The sequence below is a fragment of the Megachile rotundata genome, chromosome 2, assembly GCF_050947335.1.
Source record: "Megachile rotundata isolate GNS110a chromosome 2, iyMegRotu1, whole genome shotgun sequence".
Classification (NCBI taxonomy): domain Eukaryota; kingdom Metazoa; phylum Arthropoda; class Insecta; order Hymenoptera; family Megachilidae; genus Megachile; species Megachile rotundata.
Genome location: NC_134984.1, coordinates 20545327 through 20563907, shown reverse-complemented (window position 1 = coordinate 20563907; position 18581 = coordinate 20545327). Strand labels below are relative to the sequence as shown.

At 43.1% G+C, this 18581-nt stretch overlaps 2 protein-coding genes and 1 long non-coding RNA gene across 3 annotated transcripts in view; 1 reads left to right on the top strand and 2 right to left on the bottom strand.

The window, feature by feature from the left end:
• The window catches only part of nudC (nuclear distribution C, dynein complex regulator), an 86330-nt gene that overhangs the window by 22030 nt on the left and 45719 nt on the right, over window positions 1-18581 (bottom strand). The window lies entirely within an intron of this gene.
• Window positions 3609-18581, top strand: part of LOC105663604 (uncharacterized) — a 59341-nt gene continuing 44368 nt past the window's right edge. Inside the window, exon 1 of the mRNA XM_012293486.2 lies at window positions 3609-3856. Coding sequence (XP_012148876.1) covers window positions 3851-3856 — 6 coding nt within the window. The 5' untranslated portion in view covers window positions 3609-3850. The remainder of the gene's footprint in view (window positions 3857-18581) is intronic.
• On the bottom strand, window positions 14787-18189 carry LOC143263984 (uncharacterized). The gene is made up of 2 exons (XR_013037296.1): window positions 15901-18189; window positions 14787-15794 (listed from the first exon to the last, which is right to left on the bottom strand). It is a non-coding gene; the product is annotated as an uncharacterized LOC143263984 (long non-coding RNA).

Below are 18581 nucleotides of genomic sequence, written 5' to 3'. Positions count from 1 at the left end.
TCCTTCCTCCATGAAATCACTCTATTTTTCTATTTTAAATACCAACTGGGGACAAATGTTTGTATCATTCGTCATATTCCGTCAGATGAGTACAAAGAATGTCATCCGCATCTAGATGCAGATACAATCCCATGAATCACTTTATGACCAATGAAAATGTGCGCGAAGATTGATAGCGAGGCGTCGATGGACGGAACGTGGACTGGAATTTCAAGCAAGAAAATCGCATTATCTAACGATCAGTCCAATGTCTAAGGTGTCGAGGTTGATGGAGACTTTCTGGAAACGATTAGAGTGTAATTGGCGCGTTCGATGGAAAATTAAACGGACCAGTTTTAATTCGTACTGGAGAAACGTCTACGAATTGTACACGAAGAGGAGGCTCGGAATGCAGTATCAGAGCAATGGGATCGTGCATAAATCGCGGGTAACGGGCGCGTTTCGCGATAAGTTACGAGCGTGAAACGGGGTGTCGAGTCTCGGGGATAATTTGCATCAGGAGAAACGTACACCTGCGGCGTATCGAGCGGAATCTGGCTGTGCCGCGTCTCGCTGAAATTGGACCATCGTGCGATCTCTCGAGTGGCGCCAAAATTGCAAAACACGACGAAACGAGAATTGACTTCGAGAGAAGAATCGATGTCAAAGGTACAACGATCGGTCCAAATTTCAATTCTGAATCGAGATTTATTAGAATGTCAAAGTACAGACTTATTACATCATTGTAGACCTTTGGAATAGTCGTTGAATTGACCTTGACGTTCACCTTGGAATTCAAGGTGAAAGTTTTTTATTATCGTACCACGTGAAGATAAGTTCAAGACGCTACTCGACTTCTTGAAAAACAATGTTGAAGTACTGAGTCACTGTGAAGATATCTCACCGTTTATTTTCATTTTTAACAGTATCTAAGAAAACCTAACATCTGTTTTTACACGTAAGAAGGTGATTAGGTCTTTCCTCTGCGCTTTCCTTAATGAAAGGAAGCCTAAATTGCACGAGACTACAAAAGTAACTACGTAAATATGTGTCTTGCAAATTCGCGTGCGCAGGGATATGATTCCAGCAAATGAGCATCCGTTGAAGTAAACTAATTATATATCTTTTCAGTTATATCAACTGCAGCTCTGTTATTCAGTTAATAAGGTTCCATCACACTACGAATTAACTGCTTTGACATAGAAATGTATACTGACGTTATCTTTTGTTAAACTATTATTTAGTTCTGAGAAAATATAGATTCAACTTCGAGAAGGTCGAATACGACCCTACCTTTGTAGGGAGGTAATAAGAAAGGCCACGACGTAAAGACGTTCCAAGCGACGAGAGAAGACTTTGGGATATTAAGTGGAAACGATTTTAGCGTTGCAACACGAGAGGCTACATTGTATCCTCATCGAATTTTCAAGGAATCGCGCATTCTTCTGGAACAGTAATTTTACGGGATAAGAAAGCTGCTCGCCAATCAACAAAGTCATAACCCGAAGCAAAAACGCAGTCATCGAAGCTGAATCGCGTGAAGGCGTAATTGGTAAGAAAGCAACGTTTTATGAGGTTGCTATCAAAGGGCTTTTACGACGCGTTTCGACTAGAACACTGGGAACCCTGACCCACATTTGAGAAACACGAAGGGAATTTCCAGGAAAGCAATTCCGTGGTGATTTCCACCGGATCCTATCGATGATTCTACGGAACCGTTTTACTATGATAATGAACGCCGAGGCGACTGAAATTACATGTCATTGTCAGTTACCGAGCGAGAACTGTTTCTTCTAAGGAACTGATTCACGTTGTGACATAATTGTAGACAAAAAGCACGATCCGTGAGCGACACTTCTTCCTTGAAGTCGTTCCGAGAACAGGTTCAGAGCTACCTTATTAAATTTACGATGAGCCAGCGAATGCTAGCTGCAATGGAAATGACACGTACCCCGATGTCGCTAAGACAACAACGCTCTTTTGTTGCTGCTCGTGATTCTCGCGCGCTAGAAACAATTGCCCAACTGATCTTGCAAAACTACGTACGACGTGTTTCAGGAACAGATGGTAAACAATCGAGAAACTTCGAGTCGCGTGTTTCACTCGGCGGTGGGAAGTTCAAATGCGAAGAGCTCATGGACATACGCGCTCGGATTTCAAAATCAAATCCAGAAATGAATTACCCATCAGTCATTAACCGAGTCATTTCTCCTCCGTGTTCGCAATAAAACATAAACAAAAGTCAATCGATTGGAAGTGGTCATTGATCATTGAAGAATCCAAACAATCAGTGCCGGAGACAAAAGGGCGGGAGCATCCTCGACTCGCCTAGACTGACAAAACAATCCTTTTGCTCGACCCTGACCCAAATGCTCGTCCGTCGTTCGCGTGCATCGGACAGGACGAGGTTTCTATCTGTCTCGATCGCAAACATCGACTTCTCTTCTTCCGCAGGAAATCGTCTCAACACTCGTTTTTTGCTCAATTCTGCACGATGAATGCAGATAAACGTATGCGGTTTTGCAGGAACGCGGGAATCTGGTCAAGGAGATTTTTCATCAGGTGAGAAATATACGTTCGAGTGACGAAAATTAGACGAACGACATGAAACACAAGGTCGAAATTCGTCCTGCATAAATACATTTCAAATTTACTGCAGTTGGCGCAAAGCAACTTTCAACCCTCTCCACATTTTAACCTGATCGTTCAGAAATGATGTGAGTAAGCCTTGCAATGCTGTCACATGCTAGAATAGGTACTACACTCAGACTTACAAGTTTAGATCTTTTTGCATCAGACTTCATCAATATTCGCCTTTTGAAAATTACACTGAATGTAGGAGAATGAAGTTCATATTATAAAATGCACAGCGAGCGAAGTTTTCATCTTGCTCAGCGCATCCCTCAAAGTGTGCGCAAGAAGAGAAAAGTGCGAAACGTTGAAAGAAAGGATTCCCGATAAATTCAGATATCCTCTGCTGGCAAGAATCGCCTCCCACGAGTTGCATCAAGAGGGGGCAAACAAACGCATCTTCTCCGTGGCGGGCCACATCCATGACCCAGATATCGGGCAGGCGTTTTCTTTCGCGTTGTCGAAAACAAGCGGGCTACGGAAGGATCGTATCTCCCCGGACAAGCAGCTGGTTCCCTTATCAGAGCTCGTATTTCGAGGCAGGGATTTCGCGTCGCGGCGTCGCGTTGCGTCGCGACGGTTCAGATGGGCGCGCACGAGCACGCTACTGGGACAAGGTTGCCAGGGGTCCATAACTATCGCCCGCTGACATACAAGAATGCGCGCTTCTTGCCCGCCGTTGGCCGGATTCACTTGGTCGACGATCTTCCTCTCTTTCGGTCGGTCGTCTTCGTCCCTCGTGGGTCCTCGCCGAATCCCCTACCAGGTCCGAGGGTTCGGGCCATCTCCCTCTCTTCGAAAAGGATCGCAGGGGGGCCCGGTTCGGCTTGATCCCCTCTTCGTGACCCCGCTACGCTCCTCTCGTGCCCGACTGCCCCCTCTGGTCACCATCGGGACGCGCCTCCGCTGGATCGCGACGCCGTTTCGATCTTTGAATACCCTGGCGTCGTCAACGCGATGACCAGTCGTCGAATTACGGGCGAATCCCGCATACGTGCGCGCTATTCAGCGGACTCGATCGGTCAGCTGCTCCCTTCGGCTAGTCATCCTGATTTTCTTCTCTGAACTTGCCTGTTACGCGAGACTCTTTCGTTCGTTACGTAACGGGGCTGTTTCTGCCTTTTCGAATAAAGAGGAAAGAGAGCGGACCCTCCTCCTTTGGCGATCGCGCTCACGCGACTGAGGATCGAGGGTCGCGAGTGCCACTGTGCCGAGTCCACGGAACTCGAACCTGCTCGAGATGTCGGTGAGTAATCTTCTTTTTTTATCAATCTGCCGATGACGGTGTTCGATGCTCGCTGTCCGAGGATCTCTTTAATTCCTTTGCAGACAAATTTTTAACGAGTGATAAATCTTTACACCTTGTACGAGTATAATCAAAAGTTCGACTGTTTCTCGGTATAAATGTGAGTCAGGGATAAAAGGGGTTGCGATCCTTCTACCGCCAGCCTTCGGATACGATCCACAAATAAACATTACGCATTAAACGACTACATGGCATACACCATTTAACGTGCGAAAAAATATCAGTCTCAAGAGTGTACAGGATTTTTAGCATCAAAAATAGTATCGTTTTCAGAGAGAAAATAGGTTATAACGATAAAGAAATAAAAAAATTGTAGTACGATGTCGACCCTGTTGAGTGAAATTCTAGAAAGTAAAAGTTGAAGGAGTCTAACATGTGTACCTACAGCTACGGCTAAACGTTCATCGAGCTAGGTCAATCACTCGTCGATGTGACGTCGCGTTACGTGCGTCCGTGACACCTGCTCGCTCGGAAACAATGCGAGTCACGTAACGTCACAACGTTGATTGACATTGCCGTTGATTCGTTACGTGGCATCGGTTTTCCTCAAACAATTGGGTCGTGCTAAATCAAGGACAAGCTATCTTTCCGACTAATGCACTTTACTCCAAATTAACCAGGACGATGACTCGATGCGCTCTAACGCGTTCACCCCTACGCTGAAGTTTCAACTTCCGCTGAAAATTTTCTTTAGATGTAACATTTCTCTATTCAACTGACAGAGCAGTTAATACTTCCGTAATCTCGCCTATTGTTTATGTTCATTCGCAATTTCAAGCATGTAATATGAATATGCATAATTTTTGTGTTCGGTACGGATGAAAATATTTGACGAAAAGAGAAGAACAATCTGGCCGAATCGATCACGCGTAGCACGCTTCTCTGTCGCTGAAAATATATGTCACGGCTGCTTTGATATTCTTTCGAGCATACTGTCGAAGCGAGTCGCGGTTACAGGCCGCCCCATTGTTGACTTGTTCCGCTGGTGGATGAATCGAACCATGACGAACGCGATTGCGACGTTTCCCTTACCGGTAATAGCCGTTCAATTATCTCCTCGAAGCGTCAGCGGGCCCGAGATCGGCTCGCAATCGTGCAGCTGCTGCATTCGTTGCAGCAACATCGCTTCTGATAACTCGTGCAGCCAGCAACGTATGCCAAACGTAGCATTAGAGAGCCGGCGAAACGATGCGTTAATGGGTATGACTTTCGCGCTGGCTATGCAACAGGTTGCAAGAGACAATGAAGGAATCCGTGTCGAACGAAATCGACGAAAAAGAGAAAAAGATTCATCCTTCTAGCCGGCAGATTCAGATCTCGACGTTTTGCAACGCGAACCGTAATTTATGGGCCTTCGTAAGTGGATATTCGATCGCTTCGTTGCTTTTTATTCGAACTTTGTCAACGTACCATTTTGCAAATTCGATTTTAATTGAATCGACCCGTTACAAGCGTACAATTGCCCTTTCCTTTCGCTTTTTGTCCGAACATGTCACGAGTGTTACGTTGTCACGGTTGCTTAACGCTTCTAAACCGGAACGTAATTTGTCGCGGACTTTTTCAGTCTCAGTATTTAACGCAGGGACGAATCAGCGTAATTTCTCGTAATAATGACGCGGTACCTTGTAATCCAAACAAACCGACACGTGCCATTTCGATTCCTTAGTGACCACGTGTTTTCGGAATTTTTCACTCTTTCGACTTTAAATTCCTTTCAACAATGACTCGTGTTTCCTCTCATAAGTTGCAGATATACTCTGTTTATCTAATTACTGACCCGGTTATGAAATTTTCTGTTCATGTTCAGCAAAACAAATTTCGTAGTATATTTTATGTAACTGGCAGCAGAACGTAACCAAGGTAAAGCAAATTCATAGCGTTTACTAACGATCTCAATGCCACTCAACCTGTTAATATTATTCAAATATTTTCCTCCACTTTTACGAATTAACAGATTGGAACTGATTCGGAATGAATGTCCGATGATTCATTCTGCATTTCAAATAAAAGAGGTTGGAACTCTTTATTCCGTGCAGGGTGCAGAAAACTGTTTGAGTTGAAAATTGAAAGCATTCCAAACGGTTGAGCACGAAACCGATCGGCGTGCACGTAATGCAGCATATTATGCGTAACCTTCTCTCGACTTCGGATAAGTCAATTCACTTTCGGAAGTGGCTTGCATTATGAAAGTGACTGTGGAAAAGTCGCGTGCACGCTTCGTTGACTCTGCTAACTACCACAGCTTCGCTCAGCCGTTCCAGTTCGCCGTGGGATATCGCTCTTGAAAAATTACGCCTCGACTTCTTCAAAAATCTAAACCAAAATGTTACAAAAATTTGCAAAATCGTTCCTTTCGTTTCTGCTCCGTTAACTTTCATATCTAAACTTCTATGAAAATCATTTATTTTGGCGACCACTGTGAACTTTTCGGTGACATGAATTTTATCTAGCAAACTTATCCAAGTGAAATTTTTATGGGACTATTCTCAAACTAATAAGGAGAAGAACGAATAAACCTGTTGCTCGTATTGTCACGTATAAAGGAATCGGCTGCAAACTGAATTTTTGAATGCATCAACAGATGGCCCTTGCAAGAGTCTTCCTGTCATACTCATCTCTCGAGTCAACATTCGAGCAATTCTCCGGTCTGCCGAACAACCGCTAGATACGTAAATGAAACGCATTAAATCAGCTGTGTGCACGGAGCAGAGAAGTTGCAATGGAAATGGAATTCAGCCTTGGCATCAGTGGGCACCCTTCCATTTTCAGACCAGTCGAACCACGCTGTCGCAACCAGCTGGTTCGCCTGTGCCTCCCGTTCCTCAGGTTTCTCCCCTTGTGTATTCTAATCACTTTCCTTGAACAGAGAAATAATAACGCGATGCTTGCACGGTTCGTTAGCGCGATTTATCACCGTGACGCTGGTCCCACGTCGGAAGAGAAAACCGCTGCTTGGAACGCCGAAGAAAATAAACAGCTGCTGTCCTCTTAAACTCTGCCAAGACCAACTCAAAACCTCTCCAGGTTCCTCTCAAGATCCTAGACTCCCTCCATCTTAGGAGGAAGCTAAAGAAATCTTGAGGAAGAGCTAGAGATATCTTAGTAGAGTTACAGTCCTGATTCTCCTACATTCCTAACCTAACCCTAATAACCTAATCCTGAGATACTGATAGCTCAGTACCCGATCTGAACATCGATTCAAATGATCTATCCTAGCAACAGGTTGATGGAAATGCGATGCAGCTGAGCAAACTCGAACAAGATCGCCATGGGTACGGCAGCGAATTATGCGCACGTGATGTAAATCGGTAGCAGCGTTTCAAAGGCGGTGACTGTCTCCGGGAATTTTTATCTGTCCCGGTACCGCGTGATCTTAAGTGATCTACATATTCAAATTCCTTCTGCAGCAATGACACGGATTGTATTACAACACCGTCGCATACATTCCCATATGAGATTTGAAAAATGGCCGGCTCGATAAGGATGGGTGATTCGATAGCCGAGAAGCTTGCCAGTGAAGAATTGGAGAGTACTTGACTCGTTGAATTATGTGGACACTTGATGATTCATAAATAACGGACACATTGGGTAAATAATGGACACAAATAATTCATCGAGACTTTATGTAAGGTTTGACAATGTTATACGGACAAACAGGAAATTGTTACAGCACAGATTACGTTCGTTACGACACCGATTCCCAATATTTTGATCTAACCGTGGGAATAACTTAATAGGTTCAATTTTATGTTGTCTTAGATTGCTTTATCAAATTGCATGTCCGTTCCCAGTCCTTTCATGACAATTTTGGATTAGCTCACATCTGTCAAAAAGCGATACGTAACATAGCTCCACCGAGCTCTAAATACCAGTTGCATCACATCAAGTCGCAATATGATTAAAAACAGAAACAAGATAAAATTCTAGTCAGCTCCTAATGTAAAAGAGAAAGACAACATTGGCACTCTTTAGCGATAAAAACCGAGACCCTGTTCTCAGCCACTAAAACGATTAAGCACGAGGTTCGAGAGAAAATGAAAGATTGAGCAAACACACGAACGGGACAAATTAAAACGTAGCTGGGCAGGATTAAAATGTAGGCGTTGCAGTGTTTTCGACTCGGTTTTTAATGACGTGTCTCGGAGCCGAGTCTTAATGTGACTTCGATGTTTCCACGATATCCACGGTCCACAAAAGCGACTTTTCGTGCGGTCAGCCCACTTCCAGATCGATAGTTGCATAACGTGGTAAAACGCATTTATAAGGAGATATCGATACACCGTGTCCCTCGCTTCCAAAACGTTTGGCTTCTCAATTTTTCGCGAGCCGCCGCTGCCCGCCTGACAAATTGATCAGCGTTAAGTTCTTTCTTAATCCTCTCGCGATCGATGACATAATCTCGTGCCAACGTAAAGTGGGAGTCTTTGGCATAGCGTTCGATGTTTGGAACCGTTGACGCGTTTCTGTGGCGCAAGGATATCTTTCCATTACATTCCAAAGCTTTGGTCGATCAAATTTCAGGATACGTTTAATCGTACAACGTGTGCCGATGACGTTCGGAAACAAATTCAACTTCGAGGCTTTATAGTTTAGTCATAAACGGTACTTTAACCCTCTGCATTTGAAGGTAATTTGACTTACAAACAGCAACTTTAAAACTTAGTTAAATAGTTAAATGAATTCTCTTGAGGTTATTATAATAATTTCCACTATTGTCTGACTATGTTTATACGTCACACGTGTCACCTTATAGAATCAGTTAAAAAATGCTTGTTTCAAATGGCCGTTCCACAAGTTTCTTATTATAAGGAACACATTTTGCTAAAATACATTTCTTGAAATCAGAATTGATTTTCATCAACATAAAGAATAAATGTACGTATTAATTTATGTTTCGTTCGTTTATTTATTTTTCAACTTCATTTTTAATTTTAAATTCAGTACACATTACGTACCGGTAGGTTTAGCGTTAAATAAAATAGCGACTGAGAGTCACCTCTCGAGCGCAAAGGGTTAAATTAACATTGAAACGACGTCCACGGGCAGCAGAATAAGGCAAAGTCGTGCTAATTTTACATTGGTACCGATTCTTCGACCTCCCACCTGTTTCCGCGGACGAACAACGATAATCGTGGCCACCCACGTGCGCCTGTGGCGAGGCAGCCAGTTTTTCCGTGCGACCGGAGACTGCTTTTTCTTCGCCAATTACGGCGCGGCACTCGACTAATCGCCCGATAAATCTCGTGGAAACATTTGCTTCGACGCGATTCACCTCGCCTCTGCGAATTCCCGCGGTTGCCCTCGAAATCGTCGATTACCGCACGCTTCTTACGACGCTTTCAGACGCGACTAATATGTCGCTCCTCGTAATGAGTGCTCTTCTTTGTGCCGGAAACGTGCTCGCCCACGTGCATGACTTCCTACTTCTTGGTTTCTTTTGTATACAAGTCCAAGCAACTTATTCTCAAAGTTATAAACTTGAATTGTGAAAAAAATTTCATCGAGTCTCAAATTCTGAAATACGTCAAACTTATCGAGTGAAAAGATGAGAAGAGTCGGAAGAGAAAAATGGCAGGAATTAGAATTATTCGTAGCAGTTGGAAGAGTAGTCAGCTGATCGATTGCTTCATTGGGCGGATTCTAATCGATACCCGAGCGGATAAAACAGAGCCCGAAAGTAGTGACCGACATTAAGAGTCGCCAAGTGCAAGTTGCAACTGGGCAATCTGGTCGTGGCATCTTGCCAAATAAACAAGCGTGTGTCGTGGGCGAGCAACGAGCTCGTGACTTTTTATTATGCGCTCGGATCCGTACGAATCTCTCCGGCGGACAGAAGCTCGCCTGTGCCGAGAAAAATTCGAGTCCGATCTCGCCGAATAAATCGCGTGCGACTGCGAAGGTGAACGCGCGCGGGTTGCATCGATACCTCTAATGATTAAGTGACTTTATTGCCTCATTAAGAAGTAACACAGGTATTTATGCGGTGTACGATATAAAACGGTTGCCCAACACCGGATCGCTCGGAATAAGCGCACTTTGAAACGGCTCGCGGCGCTGTTTCGCGCGGGAATGCGATAAAGCGATGATCAAGAGAGACCAGAACCGCGTAAATGCAACATTTTCTGGTTACTCGCACCGACCCCAACTTATGATTAATTATCGCCTCGTTTGTTATTCGACTTTCGTAAGTCCCTACGCTCCTTGTCTTCTGCTGTTTCTTCTTCTAAAATTGTTTCTCGCACGCTTTGCCTGTCAGCGCATCCCGCTAAATTAGCTCGTTTTTTGCCCACCGATTTTTACTCGCGACCACGTTTTTTGTGTGCTGTTTGGTCAGAAGCAGACTCAAATCGTTATTGCGTAAGGCGTAACCTAATTGTTTCTTGACTGGCAGGTAATTAATGTATCTAGGATGCAATATCATACCGAGATTTTAACCTTTGATTCGTGACGAAATTGTATGATAGGAAAATGTATACACTCTGTACAGAAAGTGTCGGATAGTATTTTACAGTCAATCTTCATTAACGGCTATCGATTAAATGCACGCTACTTTCGCTGATTGTATCATGAAATCGAACCCACATCCAGTCAAGAGATAGAAGTTCGTCTATCGGATATAATAATCGTTCAAGACTAAATCCACCGGTGACAATTTATTCGAGAGTCGGCAACAAGAGCCTTATTTTTGCACGAAGCGAAGGTCGAAAATACGAGACCGTATCTCACGAAATCTCGTCGATTGCCTCATCTGCCTCTCTCATTTTTCCGTTTCACCTGTCCGTCAAGTGGGCAGCCGAGGGCCGCGATAGATAGCGGTATCTCGTCAGAATACCCGCGGTAACGGGATCGTAAACGCGAAAAGGTACACGAGCGTAAACAGGGTTTACGGGTTCGTTCATCACGCGAATTGGCGATCGCGACGCGCGTAAAAATTACCGTCTCGCCGGCTGTCTCGACCATCGTAAAGATTCTCGATTACGCAAACGACCAATTACGAGCCGTGGAAGGGGATTAGGTCGCGCGCCGCGCATAAACGAAAACGAATGCAGATCGAGAATGGTAATAAGCGAGCTACTCCTGGAACAAAGTGTAACACGCCGCGAACCGGGCAATTAATGACGACTGGTTCAGTTATCTGCCACGGCTGGATGAACTGTTGCTCCACCAACTGGAATTTTGCAACGTATACAGACGCCAGAGCGAGAGAGATGCCGATGGTATCTTCTACCGGTTTGTCTTCGATCCGCGGAATAGCGATCGTTGTTTTCGAGATCGATCCTCTTCGTTTTGATCGCTGTACGTTCGACAAATTTCCATTCCGATTTTTTCAAAGATACTACCGATACGATACAAATCCTTCTGAACGGTATTTGAATAGCGCACATCGATAGATTCATTGCTTTGAATACTGCAACGTGTAACAAGAAGCGTATAAATTGTAGAACATTGACAATGCGATAACGAAACGATATCTATCGGAAAAATGTTATTCTGACAGGGAATGTTTTGAACACTCCGTGTTTTATTTCACTTTCGATACGAGTTACACAAAGGAACAGAAGGCTCGTAAATAATAGAGCAGTCAGTGGAGCTACGGGTACTTAGCATGATTGCCGAGTTACTTTGTAAGTTGATAATTTGCGGTAAGGTATTCCGCGGCGAGCAGTCGATATATGTATGTAACAAACGTTGTTTAATAGCCACTTTTCGTAACTGAATTTCGTAAGAGCCCATAGGAATTCTTCTACCGCGAACAAAGTGCATCTTTATGTCTATGATATTTAAAATACCGAGAGGAGCTGACGGGTAATAATTTTCAGACATTTATTAAGGTGTACTAGAAATATATTCATTTTTATTCGAGCTGTTTTAATGAAACAACAACGGATGAGAATACGAGAAATTCCAAGTAGAATAAGATCGTTATCAAGTATAACTCTATTTTGGAATTTGGAATTGGACTGAAAATTATGATTTTTACGGAATAATAAAACAGGAGAATTATTAGAATTAGGGTACAGATGATAATTTTTTATATGAGAGGATAGTTACCGAAAAAAGTTGACCAACGAAAGATTGCAAATCAGTGGCCGATGTGGACGGAACTTAGACTGATTAATTCACGGTTATATTCGACAGTGACGCTTGGAGGCGTTTTTTGAGGTCCCAATTGAGATTTTGACGTGTCAGCAAAAAATTGATCATTCATTAATTTATGTGCTAAATGCAATTGCATTCCTCTTCAGTCACCTTTTTTCAGAGAATGACTCGCTAAAAAATCTAAATGTACCGTTTAGAATTAAACAACATTCGTTTCAGCAAAAAACAAGGTCGTTCGTTTCGACAATTTCAAAACAAAATACGTAATGCGTTACAAAGGACGTGAAGTCGACGTGTCTCGAAAAGCATACACCTCTCGGTGCAAGGTATGCTTGGGTCCTTATCACCCTAAAACTTCCTCCAAAGTAATCAGCCTCTTCTTGTTAGTTAAAAGTCGAGTTAGGATCAATTGCAGAGAATATTCGAAGCATTACCATCGATGAATATATTCCTCGCCTGCCCTTTGCAGCTGGCAAAGGTGCTCGGTGGGTGGTTCCCGTTCAAATACCTAACTAAACACTATGGGTTGGACAGAACACTCGAGAAGAGCATCCTCCCGGCTGTTCCAATCAATCGACGTGGGACTACAATGACCCTTGAGTGAAGTAATCACACAATGTATCGTATGCAAACCTTGCGGTGCATCTAAAACACTGATAACGTATCAATCCATTTATCTGATCGTTACAATTAGCGTGATGTCCCTATCCTTAGGTTCTATGACTCTCCTCAATTTTTCCGAAATAGGATCAATATTTAATTTCACCCTAGTTGGTCCAAATTTTACAGATCTTTGAATTAGCATTAATCATCATCTAAGATTAAGACGGCATGTTCAGAATTTCAGCAAACGATTGAACATCAAAGAACGTCAGCGATAGATATCTATTTGTTCGCAGTCGTAAGACAAGATTTCGATCGAGATGATAATTCTGAGGCAAGAATTCATTAGCCGAAGCTGTACGAACAGCTGTAAGCATTAGATTAGAGGATGCAGGGAGATAAGGCTATCTATCGCGATCCCTGTAACCTTTCGTCGCGGTTCCAGTTAAGTGGGATGCTCAAAGCATCGTTGTGAATCGTCGCGCGGCAATGAGCGGCCACCGCTGAGCCTCGGATGTTACGCAATCAGCTACGAGCACGAGCTCGCCTCGAGTAAGGTCTACGACCAAGGTACGTAATCCCGGGATGGGCAACAACGAAGCCTTCGACGGTATGCCATCTCGTCGCGGCTCGTCTCGTCGTCCCGTCTCTCGACTTGGCCTCGGACCTCCTCGTCGAGCCTCCTTCCTCTCGCTATTTCACGCTTTCCTCGCCGCTGGATACCGCTAACGCGGTTTTCCATGCACCACGGCTATCGCTCAGGACGATGACAGACTCTTCATCATCCGCCGCGTTGCAAAGCCGAGGAATATTCTGTTCAGGGGATATTGTCTTAAATGGTCGATGTGTAACTTTAAGCGAAATCGTTTGATGACCGTATGATCACTTCAGGGAGATACAAAAAGCATCATCGAGTCTTATTTGGAATAATGAGCAATGAATATAAATGAATAATGATTTGTATCAACTTACTGCTCTGTTACATTTAACGAGTAGTCCGGTTTTAATTGCTTATTTCATAAAGCGCTTAATCGTAGGATTTCGTAGGAAAGGTTAGGCTCGAAGATTTCCTTCAGCCGGGGATAACGTAACGGGCCAAGAACGTCGTGTTTGCGTGTCGACACAATGCAAATGGCACGTAGGAAAAAGCCGGGTCCACGGTCGCGTTCGAAATTATACAAATCGTATATTTATTACGTCAGAGCTGGAATGTGGCTGGAAGCACCAAATAAACGTGGGCGTCCGAACGAGTATGATTAATCTTTGCTCGTCGATTCGCGAACAACGCGTGCAACGTCTACCCGTGTTTATTTTAAGTTATCGGAATCGCTAAATAATCGTATCCGTGTCGAATAATCCGATTCAACGTTGAATTTACCGCGCCAGTGGACATTAAACTCCAAGCGGCTGAATTTTACTACGAGCGGTTGAATCGCGGCAACAAGTACGGACCATAAATCCACGGTTTATCAAAAGCAACTAGGAAGTAGCGAGCAAACAAGGAGATTAAACGGTGTTCGGTTTTATGCTACAGCGACACGCGAGGCCACCGCAAGAATTCATGTTCCTACGTTAACGACGACGTATCGAAAAGACACGTTCGAGATCGATAAACGGAAATCGTTCGACGTGTACAATCGCGTGCAATGCAAATTTCTTTCGGTTAAGAATGTAGGGAACACTTTGTCACTTGCATTTAATTTGCGACACGCGAAGAATAAATTTAACTTCTAAATGTATTCTTAAATTTTTCCATCTGCAATTTTCAAATTTCTAAAATTACAAGTTTGTCAATTTTTTAACTTCAAATTTGATATTTCTATTGGAGATTTCAACAAAAAATTCACAAGTGTTATCCCTTCGAGAAGTCTCCCATGCTCGTCGGTGTACCCCGATCAATTCGCAGGCATTAAAAGCGAACCATCGACATTTTAAGTGCAAAATACGATAAATAAACATACGCCCATAAAACGACACTCTCGCAATTCAGCAAACATTTCGATAATCCGATATAAAACTCGTGTGGACCCGAAAGCGTTTAATCGAGGTCCTTTGCTCCCGAAAAAAAGAAATTATCACCAAAAGACGTCGCGATAATTTACCGTCACGACGTTGACGCGTTTAAAGAAACCTCAACGTCTTCACTATTATTCGCCACATGCTCGAATTTCATGAAATTAGTTTCAAAATGGATCACGATAGTCGAGCAAGATCGTGGGTGAAGCGTTTTGCCCTGTATGGCTCACATTCTGACGATTAACCTCTTTTCGAGGCGTCCTCGCCCCGGGGGCAAGTGGCGAACGATTATAGTCGTCTCTCGAGCAATAAAGCCGAGTCGCGTATGTCGCTCGACTCGATTAACCACTGAAACGATCTTTAGAATGGGGCTTCTCTATTGCCCGACACACGATCCATTCGCGTCCCACGCGACATCGTTAACACGGAATACACATTTCAAACAATAATTCAACGCGTCGTTGCAAGGCGATGGCAAACGGACGCGATGGAATTGCTTTAATTGGACTGCAACGTGAGGACGGCGGAATCTGCAGTTCTCTTCGTTACCGATCTTGAAGGCCTTGTAGCGTAAAAGAATCCTCTTGAGGAGGAAGATCGAGTTTCGTCAAAATGCTCTTTCGAAATTCGTGATTATGGAGCTGTAGAAAATTATTGTAGTTGGCAAACACGACATATGATAACATATGTATGGTAACGTATGGTAAACATGTGGTAACATCCAACGTGTTTTCAGATCCTTTAGAATTTACATTTCAAGAAGTCCTAACCATCTTCCGTTGTGATCAAACTTCAAAACACTTCAATTCTGATCACATTCTACAACTTCAAGAAATTTTGCATAGTACAAAATAAATTTTAAAGAAATTTTAATGTACGTACATTGTGCCGATAATCTCCATAAACTGTTGTGAACGTTAAATATAAGAAGTGAATAATTTAAGAAATATGTTTGTCACAAAGCTCTCGGAAACACGTTTCGAGGTGTCGCATCGATTACGGGGGCTATCGATCAACATCTTAACCCTGATAATATAAAAGGTAACAAGTGTACCTTTTTCGTCGATCAATTCCTGTTAACGGTCGGCAATTAGTCTCCCTTTAAAAACGAATTTAAATACACGATCTCCCTTGAATTTATTGTCACACCGCTCGAGACCTGTAATTACGATTCAAGTACCAGCCCGATGATCAATAGCCAAACTGGAAATTCGTGACAAGGTCAATCAGATTTCAGGATTTATTCGATCGCCTCGTATACTTACTGCGAAAAAATCTCTGACGCAAATATTTGAAATCACAAGTGGGGTTGGAAACTTTTGGCTGGCTCAAAACACACTGGATTCTTTGAAACTTTCTACTTGTGATGCAAATTCGAACGAACTGATTCTTGGGTGAAAACCGAAATCATTTACAAACAAAATCGTAAAAATATTTGCGAATACGAGATTTCGTGCGGACAAGAATCCGAATTGCTCGATGAAGTTTCGAGAATGCGCGGAACGCGAACGATCCAGATCGAACCACAAGGTCGGCCATTATAGCTCGCTGATCGTTTATTACTTTTCCTGATCTTGTATTTTGAGATTAAGGCCGTGCAATGAATTATGGCTGTGTGAGCGGCGCATATAATTGATTTAAGGCAATGTCGAGCCGCCTCGATCCGTCCTTTCCGGCCGAACACGAAGATTGCAGCCAGGGAATGCACCGGGTGACGAGTCAATTAAATAACGTACCAAGTCGAGCACGCACTAAGAGCTCGATATCGGTGGGATAATTGAAACGCGGTAGTCGGTGGACACGCATTTAGTCACGGCGAAAGATTCGATTAAACGAAGGACTACGACGAATCGTTCAATTTTTTATACCCTTACGATTATTCAATCTTCTGATTTACGGTTTTATAAGCTTCCTGATATATTTTATTTATCTCGGTTTATACGATGCGAGTGGTAGAGAAATTTACGAAGTACATGGCACTTAATGGTTCTTACGAACGAATCATTATTTTCGACGTTCTGAAACGTTTCGACTTGTGGAGTATTTAAGGATCCTTTGTTGGCGGACAAAGGAACAACCCTCTTCGGAAAAAATCGAGTGACTAATGATTCACTGCAACAACGAAAGTTGTATAGCGAACGACGATGCACGGGATGAATTAGGCCATTGGCGTAGATAGGGACTATCAAAGTGTATATTGGATAATCTTGCAAACTTTCAAATTTTGTCTTATTTAAATTAGTAAGATTCTTAAGTTGTAGATTCTCAATCACTGAATTCAAAGATTTATAAATTCTTACGTCCCTAATTTTAAAATTTCAAAATTCTCTTAAGTTTCCATATCAATTTTTAGCTTTATTTGCAAACTTTTTAACCCTGAAATTTTCAAATTCTTGAATTCCAGAATTCACAACTCTCCGAAGATCTAAATACCTGAATTTCTAAATGTTAGGTCAGCCTCAAAATTCCCAAGTTTCCAGATTAATCTTTAAATTTCTAAATTTTAAAAAGAGTTCCGTTCGCACCCGAGTCATCGGGAAGTTGACCCCGAATATGCTAGTTACGCCAATGGTACACAGAGCACATCGAGTCGACTCACAGCGCTATTTATAAAACTCAATTACGATTTTCCCCCCGTGGCGAACACTGTCCAGCCTTCGACGATGCCTTTGTGCCAGGCACCTGTTGCACCAGTGCATCCGTTACCCGTTCTCGGTCTCGCTGACGCGTCTGGACCGCGAGGTGCGTTTACCTTCGTCCTCGAGAGCCAGCTCGAAGAGGATCGATCCCGGGTTCTCCTTTGTTTAGCTACGTGGACGTTCAATGGAACACGGATGCTTTGCTGTCTCTGTCTGGCGTTCGCGGGGCGGAGAGCACCGGACAAAAAAGCCTTGCCCTTGCACACATTTACAATCGCTAAAAATCCACATTCCGCGCTCCGCTCGATTTACAAGCCACCTACGGGTCTGCTGTGGTCCAGCTGTAAGCCAAGGACCACCGACGCGAATTAATTAACGGGGGAGGAACGAGCGCACGCGTCTTCGTGGTAAACGGTTCTAGTTTCTTCTTCTCCTTCGAAGGGGGAGCCGTTTCAAGGACTCCGAGATGTTTGCGAATCGGAAAACTGGTATAACTGGAGACCGGATCCTGGTGTGGTCGACAGGGGTTGAGTGTGCGGACAGAAATAGGAAAAGATCCGACTGAGACGAGACGGACGATTCGAGAAGTACTTCTTTTGAAAGTTCGAGGTGGCTTGGTTTTATTGCCTTAACCCCTTGGTTTACCAGTCGTGGCGCACGCGACAAACTTAAATCGTATTTGAAGATCCAAAATATATCTAACACTTCAACATCCTTTATTTATCTCCGCATTAATAAAGCAGTTCGGAATTTCCAACCTGAAAAACTTGTAGCTGAAGGGGTTAACAGTCGCACCATGTTATCCACATACACTACCGTCCATAAGTATCCGGACACTTGGTTTCGTTACATAAAACATAGTTGAACTTTGTACGAAAGATATTTAGGGTTATCATATCATTTGTAATAATTATCTTTTTTGAGGTGTCATAACGTAATAGAATTAATTTTTAAGTATCAATTATACAATGAAAGTGTGAAAGTAAAATTCATGTCCAGAAGTACAAAGTCCAAACGTGAATCTAAATCTAGATACCAAAGTTCAGTATTCATTTAAAGATCCGTCAATTTAATTCTAATCCCCGACAAGATAAATGCAATTTCATTCTGATGCATAAATAAACGTCATCGAAAGGTTCCATTTATTGCACATCAACGAACAATACTTATTGCAAATGAAAGAAGACACAGTTCCGTGTCTATTGTCTCGGCGAACAAACTAAATGACACCAGGACGTAGGCGTAAGAAAAATGATCCGAAGAAAGAGAAGTGGTTCGCTCAGGCAACGATTACATCTAAATGCAAC